Source organism: Ornithorhynchus anatinus, chromosome 12 (assembly GCF_004115215.2).
Source record: "Ornithorhynchus anatinus isolate Pmale09 chromosome 12, mOrnAna1.pri.v4, whole genome shotgun sequence".
NCBI classification, from domain to species: Eukaryota; Metazoa; Chordata; class Mammalia; order Monotremata; family Ornithorhynchidae; genus Ornithorhynchus; species Ornithorhynchus anatinus.
This window is the reverse complement of record NC_041739.1, coordinates 16,339,726-16,361,504: the sequence shown is the minus strand read 5'-3', so window position 1 is coordinate 16,361,504 and position 21,779 is coordinate 16,339,726. Positions and strand designations below refer to the sequence as shown.

The 21,779-nt window shown below is 40.5% G+C and overlaps 1 protein-coding gene across 9 annotated transcripts in view; it reads left to right on the top strand.

The window, feature by feature from the left end:
* RAPGEF2 (Rap guanine nucleotide exchange factor 2) overlaps positions 1 to 21,779 on the top strand; it is a 141,707-nt gene that overhangs the window by 21,430 nt on the left and 98,498 nt on the right. For 7 of the 9 annotated variants that reach the window (XM_029076564.2, XM_016228569.3, XM_016228571.3 and 4 more), the window contains exon 4: positions 19,643 to 19,718. In XM_029076564.2, the coding sequence (XP_028932397.1) occupies positions 19,643 to 19,718 (76 nt within the window). Of the gene's footprint in view, positions 1 to 11,253; positions 11,393 to 12,466; positions 12,616 to 19,642; positions 19,719 to 21,779 lie in introns of those variants that run through there. The other 2 variants (XM_016228572.3, XM_016228573.3) reach the window with 2 other exon arrangements.

Sequence of the window (21,779 nt, the reverse complement as noted above, 5' to 3'; positions counted from 1 at the left end):
TCTGTCTTTTAAGGGGCTCATAGTCTAAGAGGGGAGGAGAACAGAGATTTGTCCTCATTTTCCAGATGAGGAACTGAGATGCCAAGTCTTGCTCTTTCAGCTGGATCTTGTTGCCTTCCACCATCAGGCCAGAGAACACTGAAATGACATCTTTATCTGATGTGGATCCAGCTGACATTTTTGCACCTTTATTTTAGAGATGCTTTAGAAGAGGGCTATTGATTACTGTTCAGTTGATTTTTACCAATAGTGTAAACAAATATCTTGGGGGTGTGAAGGAGTGATAACATTGTTTTTCCTTTCACCTTTCCTGCAGAGAAATGAGCTGTGCAAATGGTTAGATTTAGTACTGTAATTGAACCAGAGCATGTAAACCAAGTATGATCATTAGGAGAATGATCTTTTCAAGAGAGAGAGAAAGTTGTGGACATACACACACTCTGTAGGTTGGTTTTAGATTCTTTTTTTATCATGAAATGGTTTTTTGTATCCTTATTAAGTTATGACTTATTTCAGGTTTGATTTGAGGCTTATGGTTCCAGGTGGTTATTTGACTGTTTTGACAGAAGACCAGGATATAAGGGACATTGGTAGAAAAATAAAAGAAATATGTATTTCATCTCTTGACACATCGACTGCGTCCATTCTAAAATTAGTTCTCCATGTTTATTAGAGCCAAGTATGCCAGTTACTTAGAAGGAATGCTATGGTGCTATTCCTGGACACTTCAAATTAGAACTGGCATCTATAATGAAGATGTGTGGAAACGAAGCATTGAACTAAAGGGTTTTGAGAGGCTGAAACTATTTATGGTTTGATTCACATTAAAAGCAGTGAAAGTCAGTCAGTTGTCCCTTAACACAGGTTTGTGCTCTTATAAAAAATTGTACAATAATGCTTATCTATTTCAGGACTGAACACATACATAAAAGCTGTTTTTTTCCCAATACCACAGCAGTGATCTTAGTAGAAGTAATAGTGTTTATTAAATGGGAACTGCGGGCAGACCACTGTACTAAATTCTGGGGTAGACTAGGTGGGTAGGAGTTAGACATGATGCCTTTCTAAAATAACAAAAAATAAGAGGAAGGATGACTACCAACGGATGAGTAAGGAAAAATGAAATAAAATACCGACAACGTAAAGGCAAACACAAAGATCAGTAAGGTACTGTGGCTAGAGGAGCAGAATTTCAGCAGCCTGTGTCCAGACTCATGTAATAGGATACGTATTCCCTAATTCCTTAATGATATTCTAGCCAAAAACTCAAAGTAAAAATATCCATTATGTCCAAACTAAGTGTATTTTAATTAAAAAATGGTTAAACTACTTCATTGTGATAACGGTAAGATGACTTTCCTAAGGCTTAAGAAACAGAGGTAAAATGGAAAAAATGAGTTAATTTTACATACCGCGAACAGTAATTCAATCATTTAGACTATCTTCAATAATAGAAAACAGTTTGTTTAGTCTTGAAACTTCATAAACTGACTATGGCCTGTTGGCAATAATGTGAAATCTCAAAAGAAGAGAAAGAATTGCTGATCTCTGTGAAATAGCCAGAATGTAACAGCTAATAATTGACCAAAGGGTCAATGAATAATTTAGGTTTTTGGTCTTTAATCACACTTTTGACATATTTTCATTACTCAGTTTAGATATAATCAATTAGAAGCCCACATATTCATGAGTATCCCACAACACAAAACTGCTCTGGATATAATATGATCAACAAGTTGGTGCACGCATATTTGGTATAGGAAGAAATGGTTGTGTGTATGTGGTGTGTCTCAAGGCTCTGCCTTGGCCTTGTTGTACAAAATTTTGTGTTTCAAGTTTTCAGCTGTATGGTATTTCATAATAAAAGAACCAGAAGTGGCATATGAGTAAAGCATTCTTCATTTTGCAGGCGGTGGACATAACAATATGAGAATTTGTATTACAATTGTCATTCATGGGGGTATCTTTGGATCAGTGGTCACTATAGCAAATTCTCCCATTAAACAAAGTTCTTCAAGAACACAGCTCCAACTGTATAGCAGAAAGTGTATAAACACACATTCAGGAAACATCAAAATGCAACAACTATCTATGCACCTCACAACTGCCCTATATTTAAAAAAAAATCCTAGCTAAATCCCTTCTGGACTGGATAATGCAGAAAAGTTGTGTCCCTTCTTCCTTTTCTGACCTTATTTCTGTTTGTACAGTCCCTCTAAACTGTAAACTTGCTGTAGGCATGGAACACATTTACCGACTCTGTTATATTGTACTTTCCCAAGTGCTTAGTACGGTACTCTGCACATAGTAAGCACTCAATAAATAATTGAATATTTTTCCCCTTCCTCTCCCTCTTTCCCTCCCTGATCTCCTTTCTTTTTCCCACTTTTTTTCTCTTCCCTTTTCCTTTTCCATTCTCTCCTTTCCCCTACCCCCAAATTCCATTCTATGTCCACAGGTTCGGTAACCTTGGGCAAGTCACTTAACTACTGTGCCTCAGTTACTTCATCTGAAAAATGGAGATTAAGACTGTGAGCCTTTCATGGAACAGGGACTGTGTCCAATGCAATTATCTTGTATCAACCCAGTGCTTAGGGCAGTGCTTGGTGCATAGTAAGCACTTAAAAAATGCCACTAAAAAAAGTGCTGTTGATTACATTACAGATGGGGAAAGCCTCTGGGTTGTAAGTATAGATACACACTCTATTCTTTTCCTGTTCCTCACCAGACATTTGTTTTGGGGTTTTCTCCTACCTACTTGTCTGCTAAGACGTTTGTAACATTGTATAATCCTTTTTCCCCCCCCAAACACAATCATTGCTAGTCATTTTCTGCGCTCTTAGAAATCACCGGCGGTTCATGCATGGGTCAGAAGTTTGGTTCTGAGACTGACTCGGGCTTTGTCTCTCTTGGCTTGATGTCATTCAAGTGTGATCCTTGCTGTAATGAGGTCATGGTGCCACTAGATTGGCGAACTCCATGCCAACCAGAAGAGCCTGGAAGCATTATCTGGTGCTGCATGCTGTCTACAGGTCTTTGTGCTCATAGAACAAATGTCCATAAGTTCTGTTAATGGCTCTGCCGAATGTGGTTGGCCACCTCGGGCTTAGCAGTGGGCGCTTCTGTTCTTGGATAAGCTCCCCCCTCCATCCAACCTGGCGCAGTAACCAGCATTTGATTTTTATACCTATCTCTTCGGGCCTTAAGGGTTTGATTCCAGTCGGACCTGCAGGCTTTCACAAATTCCCTGCATGGCTCTTAGGCACCCTCTCTGTTTGCCCATATTTGTTCCTGATCCCCTTTGGTCTTGCTTTTACTTCCATTTGTTTGAAGTCTAAATGATCCCTTGGCCATATAGTGTGTTACAGTGAGTCACAAAGACCAAGTAACTAAGTGGGAAGCAGTGTGGCCAAGTGGATAGAGCACAGGCCTGGGAGTCAGCAGGACCTCAGTTCTAATCCCAACTCTGCCACTTGTCTGCTGTGTGACCTTGGGCCAGTCACTTCTCTGTGCCTCAGTTATGTCACCTGTAAAATGGGGATTAAGATTAGGAGCCCTATGTGGGTCATGCTCGGTGTCTAATAAGATTATTTTATATCTACTCTAGCAGTTAGTAATAATAGTAATAATGTTGCTATTAGTTAAGCGCTTACTATGTGCAGAACACTGTTCTAAGCGCTGGGGTTGATACAGGGTCATCAGGTTGTCCCACGTGAGGCTCACAGTCTTAATCCCCATTTTACAGATGAGGTAACTGAGGCATAGAGAAGTTAAGTGACTTGCCCACAGTCGCACAACTGACAAGTGGCAGAGCTGGTACTCGAACCCATGACCTCTGACTCCCGAGCCCGGGCTCTTTCCACTGAGCCACGCTGCTTCTCGATAAAACCTGGCACACAGTAAGCACTTGACAAATACCATTATTAAAAAAAACAAAACAAAAAAACTCTGAAACGTTTGAGGGCATGCAATTGAAAATTGTGTCCTAGTTATGAGAGCATTAGCATTTGATTGTATTAAATTTAGTATCACTAAAGTTGGCACTATTTATAGAAGGTTTGATTTTTATTATTTCTTTCTTAATGTTTAATGCTGACTTTAAATGGGGAAAGAGCTAGGCTGCTTATTGAAATATAACCAAAGAATGCTTCATATTGCAAATGCTGACCACATGCATTTCTTTTTGTTTGTAAATGCTCTCTGGTGTTTGTTTCAAAGTGAACACTCTGCTCAAAAATGCAAGAGATTTAGCTCTGTGGGCTTTTCTTTTTCCCTGTCTCCAGTTCTAAACCTCTAAACCCTAGTGTGTAGAGATACCTGACACAAAGAGCAAACTGTACCCCAGAGACAGTAGTTGAATTGCTAGATCAAGTTGGGAATTTAGTTGCCATAACTACTACTTTCCAGGTGTTTTGTATGTATAAATACAGGCTTTACAAAGTCTCTGAATACTGATTTGAGAAGAGTAATTTTTTAAAAAGAACAAACTTTTGAAATAACCTCAAAAGAGGTAGGCTCTTTTGTGTAGCAAGTTAGCTCAAGTGATATGAAAGATGATCTAAGGTCCTGAAGACTACAGACAGGTGAATTTATATTTGTGATTCTGTATATGAATGAATGCCTAATCATTTACCTTGGAAGTCCTGATTTCATAATGTTATGGATTTGAATATAATGCACTGCTTGCTTTAAAGCTTTCAAACTAATACTTCTTTCTCTCTTCCGAACAATAAACTGCAGTATGGAACAGCCTGGCCTTAATAATAACAATAATAATAATAATGGCATTTAAGTGCTTACTTGAATTTTCTTATGCCTTAGCAGATTAACTTGTTATAAAAATTCTTTCAGTAGTAAATGAAAGGTGGGAAATGTTTATAACATTTGTCAATTTTATTTATTATAAAAAAGTAATAGAATTTGAGAGACTGAGAAGTAACTTAAAAAAAAATGTGCCTTGCAATTTTAGGAAAGGCTCACATACATTTTTAATCATTGTAGTTTGGTTTCAATTCTGTTTAGTATTTTGCTGTAGGTGACAAAGCTATTAATGAAGCTTGAGTGACCAGTGAAATCATTTTAGTCTATAACAGTCCATTCCTTTTGGCAGTGTTGAAATACATTCTCCTATAGCCATAGCATACGAAGCTTTTGGAATCGACAGATCAGTTAAAAGTGTTGGATTTAAATACGATTTTCTGATACGAAATCAAATGAAGATGTTAGGGAGATAGTAAACCTTGAAAACAATGCTTTCTGGTCTTTCACGGATTTTCGTATATTTCTTAATGGTAGCCTGTCATGTTGCTTGGGGGTTTTCAGCCCTAAAATCCAGGCCAAAAGAACTTCTGGAGTCACTTAAGAATGCCTAGACCCCAGTTAGCCTCTGCTGGATCCTGAAGCCCTCCAGTTATTCCATTATAATTCAGGTTTAGGATCAGTGCATCCTAATCTCTGCACCCCTATCAATGCCACTTTTCGGCTGAGCCAAGGCATCTCCCTGAAGGCGTAGAGATCATCGGGATCTGGACTCCTAGCCGCCTGTCGGGCCTGGCCGCAGGAAGCCCACGGACAAAGTGCTCCTTTCCTTACCCATGGCTTCCCAGATCCACGTCTCTCCCCAGCATCCAGAGCTTCTCCCCAAGCCCTACTGCAGGCAAACACTAGGATCTGAGATCTCAACAAAATTTAACAATAAGGAAACAATAATAATGTTGGTATTTGTTAAGTGCTTACTATGTGCCGAGCGCTGTTCTAGCGCTGGGGTAGACACAAGGGAATCAGGTTGTCCCACGTGGGGCTCACAGTCTTAATCCCCATTTTACAGATGAGGTAACTGAGGCACCGGGAAGTTAAGTGACTTGCCCAAAGTCACACAACTGACAAACGGCCAAGCCAGGATTTGAACCCATGACCTCTGACTCCAAAGCCCGTGCTCTTTTCACTGAGCCACGCTCCAAAAACAAATTATTATTATTAGTAATAATAATTGTAGCAGACAAGTTATTGAAGAAAACAACTGTGTAGTCATCTCCAAACACTTCAACAAAGTAGTATGTTAATTTTCTGAATTTAACCCTTGAACTTGAGATCTTCTGGTGGTTATTGGTTCCAGTGCATATTTTTTTGACTTCATCCTTCTTGTATTGTCTTTTTTTTTTAAATAGTTTTCCTTTTTTTGGTTAAGCACCTGTAAGTATTTGACTTCATAGAAGGACCTCATGCCTGGTAGATCTCTGTTTGGGCCTAAAGCTAATATCCACCCCATTTAACTAAAAGGAAACTTCAAGGTCTCACCTTCCTGGAATCCTGCATTTAAAGAAAGACTCCTGACAAGATCTAAAGATTTCAAGGTAGTTCCTCAAAAGTCATCACAACTTGTGAGTGGGAAAGTCTCACTACATTGAACTGTAAGCGCTTTCTGGGTAGGGATCATGTCTGCCATCTCTATTGTCTTGTACTTATCCAGGCTGTTAGTATAGTGCTCTGCACAAAGTAAGTGCTTAATAAATGCCAATGATTGATTAATTGGACAATCCCATGAGAAGAGCACTGCAAATCCCAACATGCACTGTAGCTCACACCCCAATTTTTAAGACTGATCGCCCCTTCCACATTGCTTTTGTTGTGCTTGGCTGTATTCTGATTCTGGAATTTATTTCTGGAGTTCTGGGAAATGGTTACACCACTCAGACCCACTGTGGTTTTTGGAACCAGGTACTGACTTACGCCAATGCAGGCTATTTCCTGGCAAAGTTGTCCATAGTAACAAATACACATTAAAAAAAACAAAATGCCTGATTCCACAATACTTTGAGGCAACCTAAATCTGGTAAAAAAAAAAACAAAACCCCTCTTTTTCATTAGATAGTTTGCTTACCAAGTGTTAATATATTCAGTTTGCATTAGAACCCATGTTCCTACCCAATTCTTCCCTCTCCCTGACTTTCTCATCACTGTAGACAGCACCACCATCCCCACATCCCCCACATCTCCCAAGTCTGTAGCGTTCTAATCATCCTTTTTTTTTTTAAAAAAAAAAGCAAATGGTATTTGTCATGTGCTACTTTATGCCAGATACTATACGCATGGGGGTAGGCACAAGTTAATCAGGTTGGACACATGGGGTTTATAGTCTTAATCCCCATTTTACAAATGACGTAACTGAGGCACAGTGAAGTGATTTGCCCAAGGTCATACAGCATACAAGTAGTGGAGTAGGGATTAGAACCCAGGTCCTTCTGACTTTCAGGCCCATGCTGTGTCCACTAGGCCACACTGCTTCTCAACTCATCTCTCTCATTCAACCCACATATTCAGTCTGTCCCCAAAATCCTGCCGGTTCAACCTTCACAATATTGCTAAAACCCACCATTTCTCTCCATCTAGGCTACGACCTCATTGATCCAAATATTGATCCTATCCCTCATTAATTACCACATCAGCCTCTTGCTGACCTCCCTGCCTCCAGTCTCTCCCCACTTAGGTCTATAATTCACTCTGCTGCCCAGATAATTTTTCTATGAAATCATTCAGTCCATATTTCCCCACTCTTCAAGAACTTCCAGTGATTGCCTGTTTTTTTTTTTAATGATATTTGTTAAGTGCCTAATTTGTCAGGGTAGATACAAGCTAATCAGGTTGGACATAGTCTTAATCCCCATTTGATAGATGGGGTAACTAAGGCCTAGAGGAATTAAGTGAGTGTCCCAAGGTCACACAGCAGACAAATGTCAGAGCTAGGATTAGAATACAGGTTCTCCTGACTTCCAGGCCTGTGCTCTACCCATTAGGCCACAGTGCATACCTACCAGAAACTCCTTATCATAGGCTTTAAAGAACATAATCACCTTTCCCCACATTTCTTACCTCACTGACTTCGTACTAAAACCCAGTAGTTGTAGTAGGGCTGCACACTTCATTCCTCCAATGCCAGTCTACTCCCTGTACCTCGATCTTGCCTATCTCGCAACTGATCTCTTGCCCACTTCCTGCTTCAGCCTCTCTGTACCCGACAGATGTTCAATCTCCCCACCTTCAAAGTCTTATGAAAAACACATCACCCTCATTTTCCTCTTCTCCGACTCTCTTCTGAGTCTCCCTTGCATTTGGATTTGCACCCTTTTTTCACCTCTCCCTCAGCACCATAGCACTTATGTACATATCTGTAATTTAATTTTTTTAAATGTCTGTCTTTATATTCTGTAATCTTCTTGTGGGCAGGGAAAGTACCAAGTCTGTAGTACTTTCCCAAGGAAAAGTAAATAAATACTCAATGAATACAGCTGCTGAATATTGCAGTAGCCATAATATTTATCAGCAGGAAGTTATCAACAAGACCTTATATCAGGAGAGTTGGGATGTGTGAGGCGAAACATTCTCATATGAAGAGAATGGCTAAATTTTCATTTAGCTGAAAGAAAAGACCACTTGAGCAGTTTGAATTTTTGTTTTTATGGTATTTAAGTGCTTACTCTATGCCAGACACTTTTCTAAGCATTAGGATAGATACAGGCTCATCAGGTTGGATGCAGTCCAGGTCCCACATGGGGCTTAGAGTTTTAATCCCCATTTAACAGATGAGGTAACTAAGGGACAGAAAAGTTAAGTGATTTGCCCAAGGTCAAACAGCAGACAAGTGGCAGAGTCAGCATTAGAACCCAGGTCCATTTGACTCCTAGCCCCGTGCTGTATCCTCTGGGTCACACTGCTTTTTCACACTTCTCTGGTATAATCAAAGAATTATAAGCTTTAAAATGGTTTTACTATCGGTGATCATCACCAATAGTAATAATAATAATGTTGGTATTTGTTAAGCACTTACTGTGTGCAGAGCACTGTTCTAAGCGCTGGGGTGGATACAGGGTCATTAGGTTGTTGCATGTGAGGCTCACAGTTCATCCCCATTTTACAGATGAGGTAACTGAGGCACAGAGAAGTGAAGTGACTTGCCCACAGTCACAGAGCTGACAAGTGGCAGATCTGAGATTCGAACCCATGACCTCTGACTCCCAAGCCCGGGCTCTTTCCATAGCTTCTGCATCATGGGACATCCAGTAAGAAAAGTGGGTTGTCACAAATCATATATCTCTTTACCTTTCTCCTCAAATTGTGACACATAAATGAATCAAATATCCCGTTTAAGAGAGAGAAGTCTGTTGTATTGAGTTTTTACTATGCGCAAAGAACTGGACTAAGCACTTGGGAGAGTTCAGTATAATAGAGTTGGTAGGCATGATGCCTGCCCTCAATGAACTGAGTCTGGTTGTTCATGAGAAAGGGATGCTTGACCTTTTGTTGCACCTTGGAAGTTTGGCATTGCTGCACAATCCAGCATCATGGTTGTTCAGGTGCATACTTAAGTCCTGAGTGCCCTCTCCAACTTCCCGAATTGGTGATATTGAGGCTAAAGACATTGAAATGAGGAAAGGCAGGAACACCATATGGCTAGACATAAGATATGGAGAGATTTTATAGACATAACAGAAGCAGAATATGTATCTCCACTTTTACAGAGGCAACTCTGTAAGTGAGACATTAACATGAATAGACTGACTTGCAACTTCTATTTCTTTTGAGCAATTTCAGACATTTGAATGGAGACACTGGTCCTTTCCTCGTTCTTCTTAACTAAACCCCAAAGTGCCCTTAGTAGAATTCTGGTGAGACTCTGTAGTGGCTTACAATACAGTGTTAGTTCCACCAGGCAACTATCCATTCTTATTTGTCTTGGCTTTCTGTCCCTTCCCTTTGTTAATGAAGCTGCTCACTATGCTCAGCCCACTCCAGTGAGGAAAACTCCTTTTGAAGCTGGGGAAGAAAGAACAAAAGCAGTTCTTCTCTACTTTCCATATGCCTTTCTTCTTAGAAGTAGAAAATTAGAATAAATTAATGTAATTCACAGGCTTAATGCCATGGCATTTTTACTACTGAACGTAGCTTTCGCAGATAATAGTACTCAACCTTGTTGTACAGCGTAGAACTACAAAGGTTGAAAAATATGTAAAGATGCAAATGGGATTAATATTCAATAGTATTTATTGAGCGCTTACTATGTGCAGAGCACTGTACTAATATAGATCAACAAACTAGGATGTGGCCTTGACACTCATAGCAGAAGAGCAACTAAGAGTTCCATATTTGCCCCTGTAGGTAGAGAGAATGCCTAATGAATTCATAACAGTGGATAAGTTGTGTTTTATGTTATATGGATATGTTATAGATCTATCTATAACAATGGATAACAGTGAAATTCCTCACCATTGGCTTTTATGCACCCAATCACCTTGCCCTCACCTCACTGCTCTTCTACTGTAACCCAGCCTACACACTTTGCTCCTCCAATGCCAACCTTCTCATTTTACCCCAATCTTGTCTACCTCGCTGTTGACCCCTCGCCCATGTCCTGCCTCTGGCCTGGAACACTCACCCTCCTTAAATCTGACAAACAGTTACTCTCCCCCGACCCACTTCAATGCCTTATTGAAGGCATATCTCCTCCAAAAGGCCTTCCCTAACTAATCCCTCCTTTCCTCTTCTCCCTCTCCCCTTTGCATTGCCCCAATTTGCTCCCTGTGTTCATCACCCCTCTCAGCCCCACAGCACTTATGTATATGTCTGTAATTTATTTATATTAACGCCCATCTCCTTCTCTAGACTGTAAGCTGCATGGCTCAGTGGAAAGAGCCCGGGCTTGGGAGTCAGAGTTCATGGGGTTTGAATCCCGGCTCTGCCACTTGTCAGCTGTGTGACTGTGGGCCAGTCACTTAGCTTCTCTTTGCCTCAGTTCCCTCATCTGTAAAATGGAGATTAACTGTGCGCCTCATGTAGGACAACCTGATGACCCTGTATCTCCCCTAGCGCTTAGAACAGTGCTCTGCACATAGTAAGCACTTAGCAAATACCAACATCATTATTATTATTAAGCTCGTTGTGGGCAGGGAATTTGTCAGTTTAGTGTTATAATGTACTCTCCCAAGTGCTTAGTACAGTGTTCTGCATAGAGTAAGTGCTCAATAAATACAATTGAGTGTCTGACTAACTGACTGGATAAACCAATAAATACAGTTGACTGTCTGACTGACTGGACAGACCAACTGTCAGGCAGCAGGTGAGGTCATAAAGCTGGTATGCGGAAACAGCTCCTGTCCACATGTGCTGCTGAAAACTACAGCAGCCAAGGGAGGAGGGTGGGTCGTCCAAGCAGGAAATGAACCATCAGGAGGAATGTTGGCTCCTCTCTGCTTATAGCCACTCACAAAAGCATGAACTCACTCAGCGAAAACACAGGCAAATGGGAAATACAAAATGCTACAGAGGAAAGAGATGGTGTAGATGGTAACAGCACTAGATCCTGCTGCTACTGCTCAGAAAGCTAATGAAGACCATGCAGGTTAGACCTTTTTTAAGGAATTGTAATGACGATAACGTTAATATCAAGTACGTGACACTCTTAGGAGCTTTCATTTGATTTCTTGGGCACCATAGCTTTAAAGAAAAAGCCGAGTTAGTTGTGGGAAGAATAACATTTGAATTGAAATTCCTTGTAAATTCTCAGTGGCTGAGGAATGCTATTCAAAAAGAAATTTTTTGGTAATATAATGTTTGTATGCTTGAGTTAGGATATTTACATGCTGAAAGAAAATTTAAAGAACTGAAATGAAGAGGATCATTAAACTCACAAATTTGCTAATTCTTGGGAAAATATAAAGTAGTATGTACTTAATATTTTGTTTTTAAACAGCTATGGCAAATCTGAGAAGGGGCTTGTCAAAGCGTTTCTATTTCATTTCTGTTAAATCATATGTTCTAGTATATTCTAAACTATTGTTTAGTAGTTCTTAAACCACTGACTAAAATTGTTTAGGCATCCTACTGGGGTATTTGTTTTTAACATGAAGTTAAAATATGAAGAGTACATTCACAGGCTGTGTGATAAATCCCTCGTCCCCTTATTCCCTTGGTAAAGTTCAGAAGATAGAGCCATGATTTATAATTCCAAACCAAAAAGATTATGTGGAATAGCATTTGAAAGTAAATACTTGGAAGTAGTTACAAATCCTTTACTTTATAAACCCTAATCATATGAGTGTTTGGCACATAAACAGTCATTTTGTAACCTTTTGTGTCATCAAAAATCATGAATTTGTTCCTTGAATGAGTAGTTTCCTAACTCTCTGTAAAGGAAAAAAAATAACTTTAGTATGTAGAAGGAATTTGTGTTAGTCATTTAGTAAAATGGGGTTACTCATTGGAAAAATCTCAGCAAGCAGTTGAGTCTTCCCCAGCTTTGTATGTTGTCTGTCAGGAATAAGTTTACATTCCAGCCCTGAGAAATTGCATTCCATTGGGGAGTTTCACTGATGTGAATAAGGAATGTGGAGGCCCAGGGCAAGGGGAAGATTACTGAATGCAGATAGGAAAGACTTCTGTGCTCAACTACTGCCTCCCTTCCTGGACAATGCCAGCAGTGTAAACCAGAATGTGTCTCAGGCCAAAAAATGTCCCGAGAACATTAGGGAGAAACGGACTTTACCCACTTTCTGTTTATCACTGTCAAAAGATTCGATGGAGCAGTTTCGCTTTTTGCCATAAAGTTTTTGACTGCCCGTGCAAGTGAGTATTTCTGGAAAATGCATTAAATACCTCATGACAGCATTTTAGTTAATTGTGAAAAATGTTTCTTAAGTTCATGCTCCCTTAGTTTTGGAATTCCCGATAAGAAGAACATAATGATATAGATATTAATTTTTCTTTCTGTTTTTGTTGTGACAGAAGAATTAGTTGAATAGCTGATTCTGTAGGTAGCTCTGCTATAAGATGTTCTTTGAATGTATTTTTAATGTAAAAATCGGGTCATATTTTAATCTGTGGAATTGTTGACCCTGATAAGTATTTTGGCCACTTATTTAGCCAATGGAATGAGTTTAAATTGTTTTTACTAATTCTGTGGGAAACAGATCCATTTAGTTTATGATTTTGTTTGCAAATGAAAGTTATGGTTTCCATAGGAAAACGTATTTGCTAAATTGAGAAAAAAACTCCTGTAGTGATCGCAGTGTGAGGCATTTTAGCTGTCTTAAGGACAGTTTGTTTCAAAGTATGAGTTGATTCCCTTGTGGAGGAGTTCTGCTGGGGTCATTAAATTCCAAACTACAGGTAGTAGTAATTGGGCAGGTTTGTTATTACAACCCCTTCTCTCTCACAGTTGCCATTTTTATTTTCTTTTTTCCTTTCTACTGTACTGTTCCCTGTCCTATCCCTCTCTCATCCGCTAACTCCACATTATCACCAGAATTACCTCACATCTCACCCAGTTCTTCCTATTGGGCTTTCCCCTTACTAATGAAACAAACTGGAACACCCATTCCAGGCAATCTCAAATTTATTTAAAATGAAATTTGGCTTTCTTGGACAAGCTGGGGTTTAGCCCCAAGTGTCAGAAAGATGACCAAAAAGGGGAGACTGGAGGGAAAAAGGGGAAAAGGAGGAAGGAGGTCAAGAGAAAGAGGAATAGAGTGGGAAAGGAACTAGGAATGCTAATTGTTGCCATTAGGTAATCCCTGACATCTAGGCCACAGGTTACTGTGTGATTGGGTAGGTATTTGATTTTTATTGAGCACGTGCAGAGATAGGATGGGAGCAAATATCCAATGTCCAAGTGCATAGATGACACAGAAGGAAGAGGGCTTAATCAGGGAAGGCCTCTTGGAGGAGATGTGACCGCAATAATGCACTGAAGGTGGAGAGTGTGGTGGTTAGCGTGATGTGGAGGGAAAGAGGGCTGGAGCTCCCAGAGTGCATCAGCTCCCAAGACCTCACCACTCATTCTGGGGAGCAGGCAGCCATGGTCACCGGAGAGCTGGACCTGCAAGATCAGGGTTCAAGTGGCACTGTCTCTTTCCCCCCTTGCTATGAGAAATAGTGTTTACTGTTATACCATCTGCACATGAATATTGAAAGTAACGTGATCATACTGCCATCTCTTATGTCGTATGTTATCTCCTGGGTTAGTTGTTGGACAGATAATCAGAGGAAGCAGATAGTTTCTGGACAGTATTCTTATTAGACTTTTGGTCCAGTATTATCAATCAGTCAGTGATATTAGTCGGTGATATCAAGTGCTTACTGTGTGCAGAATACTGTACTAAGCCCTTGTAAACTTGCAGTATGGCTCTGCCACTTTCCTGCTGTGTGATCTTGGGCAAGTCACTTCTCTGTGCCTCAGTTTTTTCTCTTTTAAAATGGGGATTTAGTTTTTAGACTGAGAACCCCTATAGGTAACTTTTCTGACCTAATTACCTGTATCTACCCCGGCACTTAGAACAGTGCTTAAAACATAAGTTTTTAACAAATACCATTAAAAAAATACATTAGAGTTGGTAGACATGAATGCTGCCAACAAGGAGCTCAGTCCAGAGGGGGAAACAGATAATAAAGTTAAATATATTGAGAGGAAATGGCACTGTTTAAAGATGTGTTCGTAAATGCTGTTAATATCAGAGTGCTTAAAGGGTACAAAGTGCTTAAGGGATCAGACCCAAATTGCATAGGTGATTCGGAAGGGAGGATGGATAAGAGAAATTAAAGGCTTAGTCTGGGAAGACCTCTTGAAGGACTTGTGATTTTAAGGGAATTTTGAAGGTGGGGAGAGTGGTGGATTGTTGAATATGAAGCTGGGGAGAGCCCAGGCCTGAGGGAGAATGTGGGCAGGGGTTGGGGGTGGGCTAAATGAGCTAGAGTAGGTTGGTGTTAGAGGAGCAGAGTGTGTGGCTTCGGTTGTAGTAGGAAATCATGAGATTAAGTGTGAAGGAGAGAGTGCCTTAAAGCCTCTGTTTGATGCAGAGGTGAGTAGGCAACTGTTGGAAGTTTTTCAGGAGAGGGAAACAGAGTGGCCTCGTGGGAGAGCATGGGCTTCAAAATCAGAAGGACCTGGGTTTTGATCCCAGATCCTCCATTTGTTTACTGCTTCACCTTAACTTCTCTCTGCCTTAATTCCCTCATCTGCAAATTGGGGATTAATACTCTGAGCCCCAAGTGAGACAGTGACTTTTAACTTGTATTTACACAAGCGCTCAGTACAGCGCCTGGCACATAGTAAGTATTTAACAAGTACAATTAAAAAATTGGGGAGATAGAGATTGAAAATTTATTTTTTAATTTTTTTAGGAAAAAAAATGCAGGCAGCAGAGTGAATTATGAATTTGAGAGGGGAGAAATGGAATGCTGGGAAGCCAATGAGAAGACTGGTAGAGTAGGAAAGTCAGAAAATGATGAAGGCTTGCTTTAGCCTGGTAGCAATTTGGATAGAGAGAAAAGGGCCAATTCTAGAGAAGTTATGAAGGTAGAACCAGCCCATCCCATACCCATTGTCTGTGCCAGCTGTTTTAGACATTTAACTCATCCTCAAACTCCTTCTCCCCTAGTTAACCCCTACCATTTGTTTCCCCTAGTGTCTTGGCCACATACTTTATTGATAAAATTGAAACCATCTGGTGTGATCGCTCTAAAATCTCCTTGCTTCTCTCCCTTCCTCCCTGTTCCTGACCCTCTTTGACTCTCCCATCTTTCCCAGAAGTATCTCAAGAGGAGTTCTCCCTCCTCTCAAAACCTACCTCTTCCACCGGTATCTCTCACCTCATCCTCTTACTCCATCCCTTTGCACCTTGGTATATCTCTCTCATTCAATCCATACATTGTCTGCCTCCAAATCCTGTCCATTTTGCTTTCATAACACCACTAGAATCCACCCTTTTCTCTGCAACCAAATTAGTATTATACTGATCCAAGCACGTATATCCCACCTCGACCACCACATCAGGCTCCTTGCTAACCTCCCTGCCCCTGTCTCTACCCACTCCAGTCTATACTTCACTCTCCTATCTGTATCATTTTTCTAAAAAAAAATAAAATCAGTCCATGACTCTTCTCTCCTGAAGAAACTCTTTGCCCATCCACTGCTACATCAAGCAAACTCCTTACCATTGGCTTTAAAGCACTCATCAGTTTGTCCTCTCCTACCTCATCTCCCTAATTTCCTACTACATCCAAGTCTTCACACTTGGCTCCTCCATTGCCAATTTGCTCTCCCTTGATCTCATCTGTCTCACCACTGACACCTCCCCCAACTTCTTCCTTTGGCCTGCAACCCCCTCCCCTGTCATATGTAGCATCTCACCCCTCTCCCCAACAGAGCCTTATTAAAATCACCTCCTCCAAAACACCTTACCTGATTAAACACTTTTTTCCCCTACTCAGTCTTCCTTCTGCATCACCTTTGCACTTGGATCTGTACCTTTGAAGCACTGGATATTTTCCCCACCCTCAGCCCCACAGCACTTATGTACATATATATTTTTTTAATGTCTCTCTCGTCATCTAGACTGTAAGCTCCTTGTGGGCAGAGAATGTTTCTGTGCCAACCCTGTTGAACTGTGCTCTCCTAAGCACTTAGTGCAGTCCTATGCACATATTAAGCACTCAGTACAACTGATTTGTTGATTACAGTAGCCAGTACGGGTGATAACAATTTGATGAAAATTGAGAGAACAGGCAATTTTAGTACATTTATCGTACAAATGCTTGGGAAGTTTGAGGAGTGGAGAATGGGAGGAATCTGCCGTCACCCCCAAATTATAGGCTTCCAATACTGAAAAAGGATGGGGTTAAAAGAAAAGGTAGGTATAATCAACTCTCCAGAATACTCTTTCCTGAATGCCTATGACACTTTCCAGTTACGCACCCTTCTCTTCCCTTTGCCTATCCAATAGCTGGTCTCCTGAGGCTGACAGTAAGACCAGCCTGGAAAAGAGGTAGAGATGCAAAAAGTGAATGTTTCTATTAAATATTCATTACAGATGTTGCCCTCATGGAGAAAAGGCGATTTTTCCTTCCACTTCACTTCTTGTGTTTTCCTGTGGACTTGTTTCTGGACCCCTGGGCAGTTTGGTTTCTTTCTTTCCCTTCTGAAAGTCACAAGAAAACCCATTTATAAAGAACTTCCTTTTACCAGGAAAATTCAGTGAATGATTATGAATTATTCCTATTTATCTCTGAGTACATCAATCTGTGGATTATGAGTAGGTCATTCTCCCTTTGGCCTGGGTGAAAGGGAGATTGTGGGACAGGGTGGTGACACCCTAGGGCAGTATGAAAAATCCCAATGAATAGGTCAAAAAGAGACATTAGTTTCTAAAGTCATGATCTTTACATTAGTTTTCAAGCATCCTAGGCTCCTTTGATGTTTGACTTCCCAGATCTTAAAGGGCAGTGAGGGAAGGAAGGGCTGGATTAGTCTGGTCAGAACCAAGGGGCCATTGGGAACTTTGTAGGAGATAAACATGGAAGAAGCAAAGATAAGAACATAAGTGTTCTTTCTGGGAAATCCTCGTGAGAACTTTGGTTCCAGCCCCTTTCTGGGTTCCACAGTTAGAGGTCTCCTTGTGTGTCTTCGTTGTTCACTTTAAGGTATAATGATGCTCTAATAGAAATTAATACGAGAGTTTAAGCACCCGCTGTTTCAATGGAAACCTGCTGCTTCAAGGAAGATGATTTAGAATAGAGTGTTTCCTGTACAATGTATTATCTTCACCAAACATTTAGACTGGTAATTTTAATACAAAAATGAATTTCTGACTTCTCAAGAAAACCTTTGGTTACCTGGGCTAAGGGTATTAAGAGTGATTGAGTCCTAGGATGTTAAGTATAGCTTTATTTGTACAGCTATTAAGTTGGAGGGGAAAATAACTTCCTATCACCTCACCTCAGAAAGATGTTTAAAGAGGTCTGAATCACCTGGGGAAGACCTACAACAATCTTCCATACAAGCAATATGTATTCCTACAATAGTTTGTTTCTGGTTCTTTATGACATTCTGGTTATGCAAAAATGATAGGGAGCTGTTAGGTACATTACATGAAATTGGGGTGTTAGAGGTAGCTGAGGATGAGAATAAATTGGGCAAATGGGGATTGGGGAAAGACGAAGGAGAAGGATGAGCATTTTGTAGGGTTCTGTCCTCTCTCATTACCTCCCTCCCAGCCCACAAAGTAATGCCTCATTTCAAATAGTAGAACTCAGTCGTATAACTACAGACCTGATGTTAGCCTCCCTCCTCAGATCTGCCAAACTTGCACAATTTCCCCCTTCAAAGCCCTACTGAAAGCTCACCTTCTCCAGGAGGCCTTCCCAGACTAAGACCCCCTTTTCCTTTGCTCCCCAAACCCTCCGCCCCAACCCTCTCCCTTTGCTTTATACCTCCCTGGCCCCACAGCACTTGTGTATATATGTACATATTTATAATTATAATTCTATTTATTTTTATAATGATATGTATATATCTATAATTCTGTTTATAGCAATGCTACTGATGCCTGTTTACTTGTTTTGATGCCTCTCTCCCCCCTTCTAAACTGTGAGCCCATTGTGGGCAGGCATTGTCTCTGTTGCTGAATTATACTTTCCAACTGCTTAGTACAGTGCTCTGCACATAATAAGAAGCGCTCAATAAATACGATTGAATGAATGAATGACACTTCTGTTCCAAAGTGGGGGAAAGGACACCTGCTTGGCATTTAGATCTTCATATCATCTGGCAATATACTATGAAACAAAGCACTTGAAGAAGAAGTAGTTCACCTGCTGAGTGCCTTTTCCTTTTCTGGAATAAAACTCAACTTGAATCATATTTTTTGCAAAACTCGCTTTAGAAAATGAGATATGGCCCAGAGTTTATTTTCAATTAATCAATTGTATTTATTAAGTGCTTATTGTGTGCAGGGCACTCTTTTAAGTGCTTGGGAGAGTACAACACAATAATAATAATATTGATATTTGTTAAGTGCTTACTATGTGCAGAGCACTGTTCTTAGCGCTGGGGTAGATACAGGGTAATCAGATTGTCCCACTTGAGGCTCACAGTCTTAATCCCCATTTCACAGATGAGGTAACTGAGGCACAGAAAAGTGAAGTGATTTGTCCACAGTCACCCAGCTGACAAGTGGCAGAGCTGGGATTCGAACCCATGACCTCTGACTCCCAAACCCGTGCTCTTTCCACTGAGCTATGCTGCTTCTCTTAATACAATATAATAGAAGTCTCCTGAGTAAGATCCTCAAATATTAAAACTTTTAAGTAAAATTGCATTTCAATGTAAAGTGTTAAAATTAATCATTTCTCTATTTCTTTGTGTCAGACTCTGATGTGCCCATGATTTATGGGTTTTTGGTAACTTTAAAGCCCTAGATTTGAAAATCATAATCCTTAATTTAAGCTTCAAGCATGAATGTTTGAATGTAAAAAATGCCTTTTTTTAAAAGGCATTTTAATATCCTGGTCAGTAGCAGGTTTTTTTTCAATGTATTGCACCATTGGAAAAGACTAAATTATGTAAGACCTTTCATGGACATATGATATTTTATATGAGCCTAAGGACTGTAAATGGGATTGTGTTATTGTTTCATCACTGGTGCTATCTATAATTGGTAGAGGGAAATTCTCATGAAACTTTGGCTTGGCAGGGGCAGTGTGGGGGACACATGTATTTCTTTTCATATGCCTTTAATTATCTGGGGAGAGTTTAAATACATGTTTGGGACGTCTTGCAGCTCTGATTTTGTTCTGATTGAATGTTTTTCTTCCTTAGTTTTGGCAAACGTTCTGCAGGAAGCTTCAGGCGGGGCTGTGAATGCATTGTTTTAGAGCCTTCTGAAATGATTGTGGTGAGTATAGTCTCAGGCAATTTTCCCATTAAAACTGTATTTTTCAGATTAAAAGGAATCATTGTGTTTATCATAGACATCTAGTTTATCATGTAGTGTTATTTCATATTTGTTGTGCTGTTCTTTCTGATATTAATTCTGTGACTAAGCTTAACCTAAGAGTTTCAAAGAAAAGGAAAAGAGACACACAAAACCAGGAAAGCCCCATTATTGGAGGACTTACTTTTTGAACCTTGTGTACAAAAACACTTATATGCTATTTATTTGAGGAATTGGCAAGCGTTACTTTTAGCTTTTCAGGTCTAATTAGAATGAAAAACTACACCATGAATTTGTAAAATAATCTACTTTTATTTAACAGACATTAGAGGTTAGAAAAATTGATTTTTTTTCCTTGTGAAAGTTAGTAAATAGCATTCATTGTACACACACACACACCCCACTGCTTTTGCTTTTTTTCCTACTTCCCCAATGCTGGGGTTAAATAGTTAAATCATGAGATCCTTTAAATCCAGCTGCATTGGTTATGTTTTTTGACCATCATCAGTGTGTATTAATAGATGTCAGAAACAGTATTGAAGCGTGTAAACAGAAATTGCAAAACACGAAGAGTGGCCATTGATGGAACTTGAGACTGTCGACTGCTTCATTACTGACCTGGAAACAACAGACACAAGCACGTTATCTACAAGCCATATGTCGAGGTCATAAGAAAACATAAAAAAGTCATATGCAGCAAATTTGCACAGATTGGAGCATGTCAACAGGGAGACCCCTAACCTCGCCCTTGCTTCAGGACCATCGCTGCCCCCCCAAGGACCCCAACTCTTGCTCAACAACCACTGTTCTCCCCTCTTCTCACCCTCCTCCCAACCCCCCGGGAACCCTGACCCTTGTTCCTGCTCCTGAGCTATTCCTGTGCTTTTCTCAGAACTCATCACAAGTGTAAAGTCCGCTCAATAGTATATATTTTTTATTACCCTATTTATTTTGTTAATGAGATGTACATCACCTTGATTCTATTTATTGCTGTTGTTTTAATGACATGTACATCCCCTTGATTCTATTTATTGCTATTGTTTTTGTCTGTCTCCCCCGATTAGACTGTAAGCCCGTCAGTGGGCAGGGACTGTCTCTATCTGTTGCCAATTTGTACATTCCAAGCGCTTAGTACAGTGCTCTGCACATAGTAAGCGCTCAATAAATACTATTGAATGAATGAATAAAGTGAAGGATGGACACACACACACACACACCCACACCCACACACCCACACCCCCCCCCTTCTCCTCCCCTGTCGCCCCCAACCACATTTCCTATTCATGCAGTCAACCGTTCTTTGCGATGACCATTGCCATGATGCTTCTCTAAAGAAAAAGGGAATTCACCTTTCACATAGATTGCCTTAAAAGCCTTTCAAAATCGTGTGTTTCATTTAGCTTTGTTAATTTGACACTGTCTCTCACTTTCAGCCTGAAATCATCCTCTCCTTTTACTAAAGTAGAACTAGATTTACTGTACACAGATTCCCTTTACCTTTTCATGCTTGACATATTTTGGGTCATTCAAGGTCAGTCAGCGAGTCAATTAATCAATTAATGATGGTATTTATTTAGTGCTTACTATGTGCCAAGCACCGTTCTAAGCGCTGGAGTAGATGGAAGGAAATCAGGTTGTCCCACGTGGGGCTCACAGTCTTTATCCCCATTTTATAGATGAGGTAACTGAGGCCCAGAAAAGTTTAAGCAACTTGCCCAAAGTCACACAGCTGATGTGGCGGAGCCGGGATTAGAACCATCTCTACGCAGATGACACGCAGATCTACATCTCCGCCCCGTCCTCTCCCCCTCCCTTCAGGCTCGCATCTCCTCCTGCCTCCGGGACGTCTCCACCTGGATGTCGGCCCGCCACCTAAAACTCAACATGAGCAAGACTGAGCTCCTCATCTTCCCTCCCAAACCCGGTCCTCTCCCAGACTTCTCTATCACCGTCGATGGCACGACCATCCTTCCCGTCTCTCGGGCCCGCAATCTCGGTGTCATCCTTGACTCGTCTCTCTCG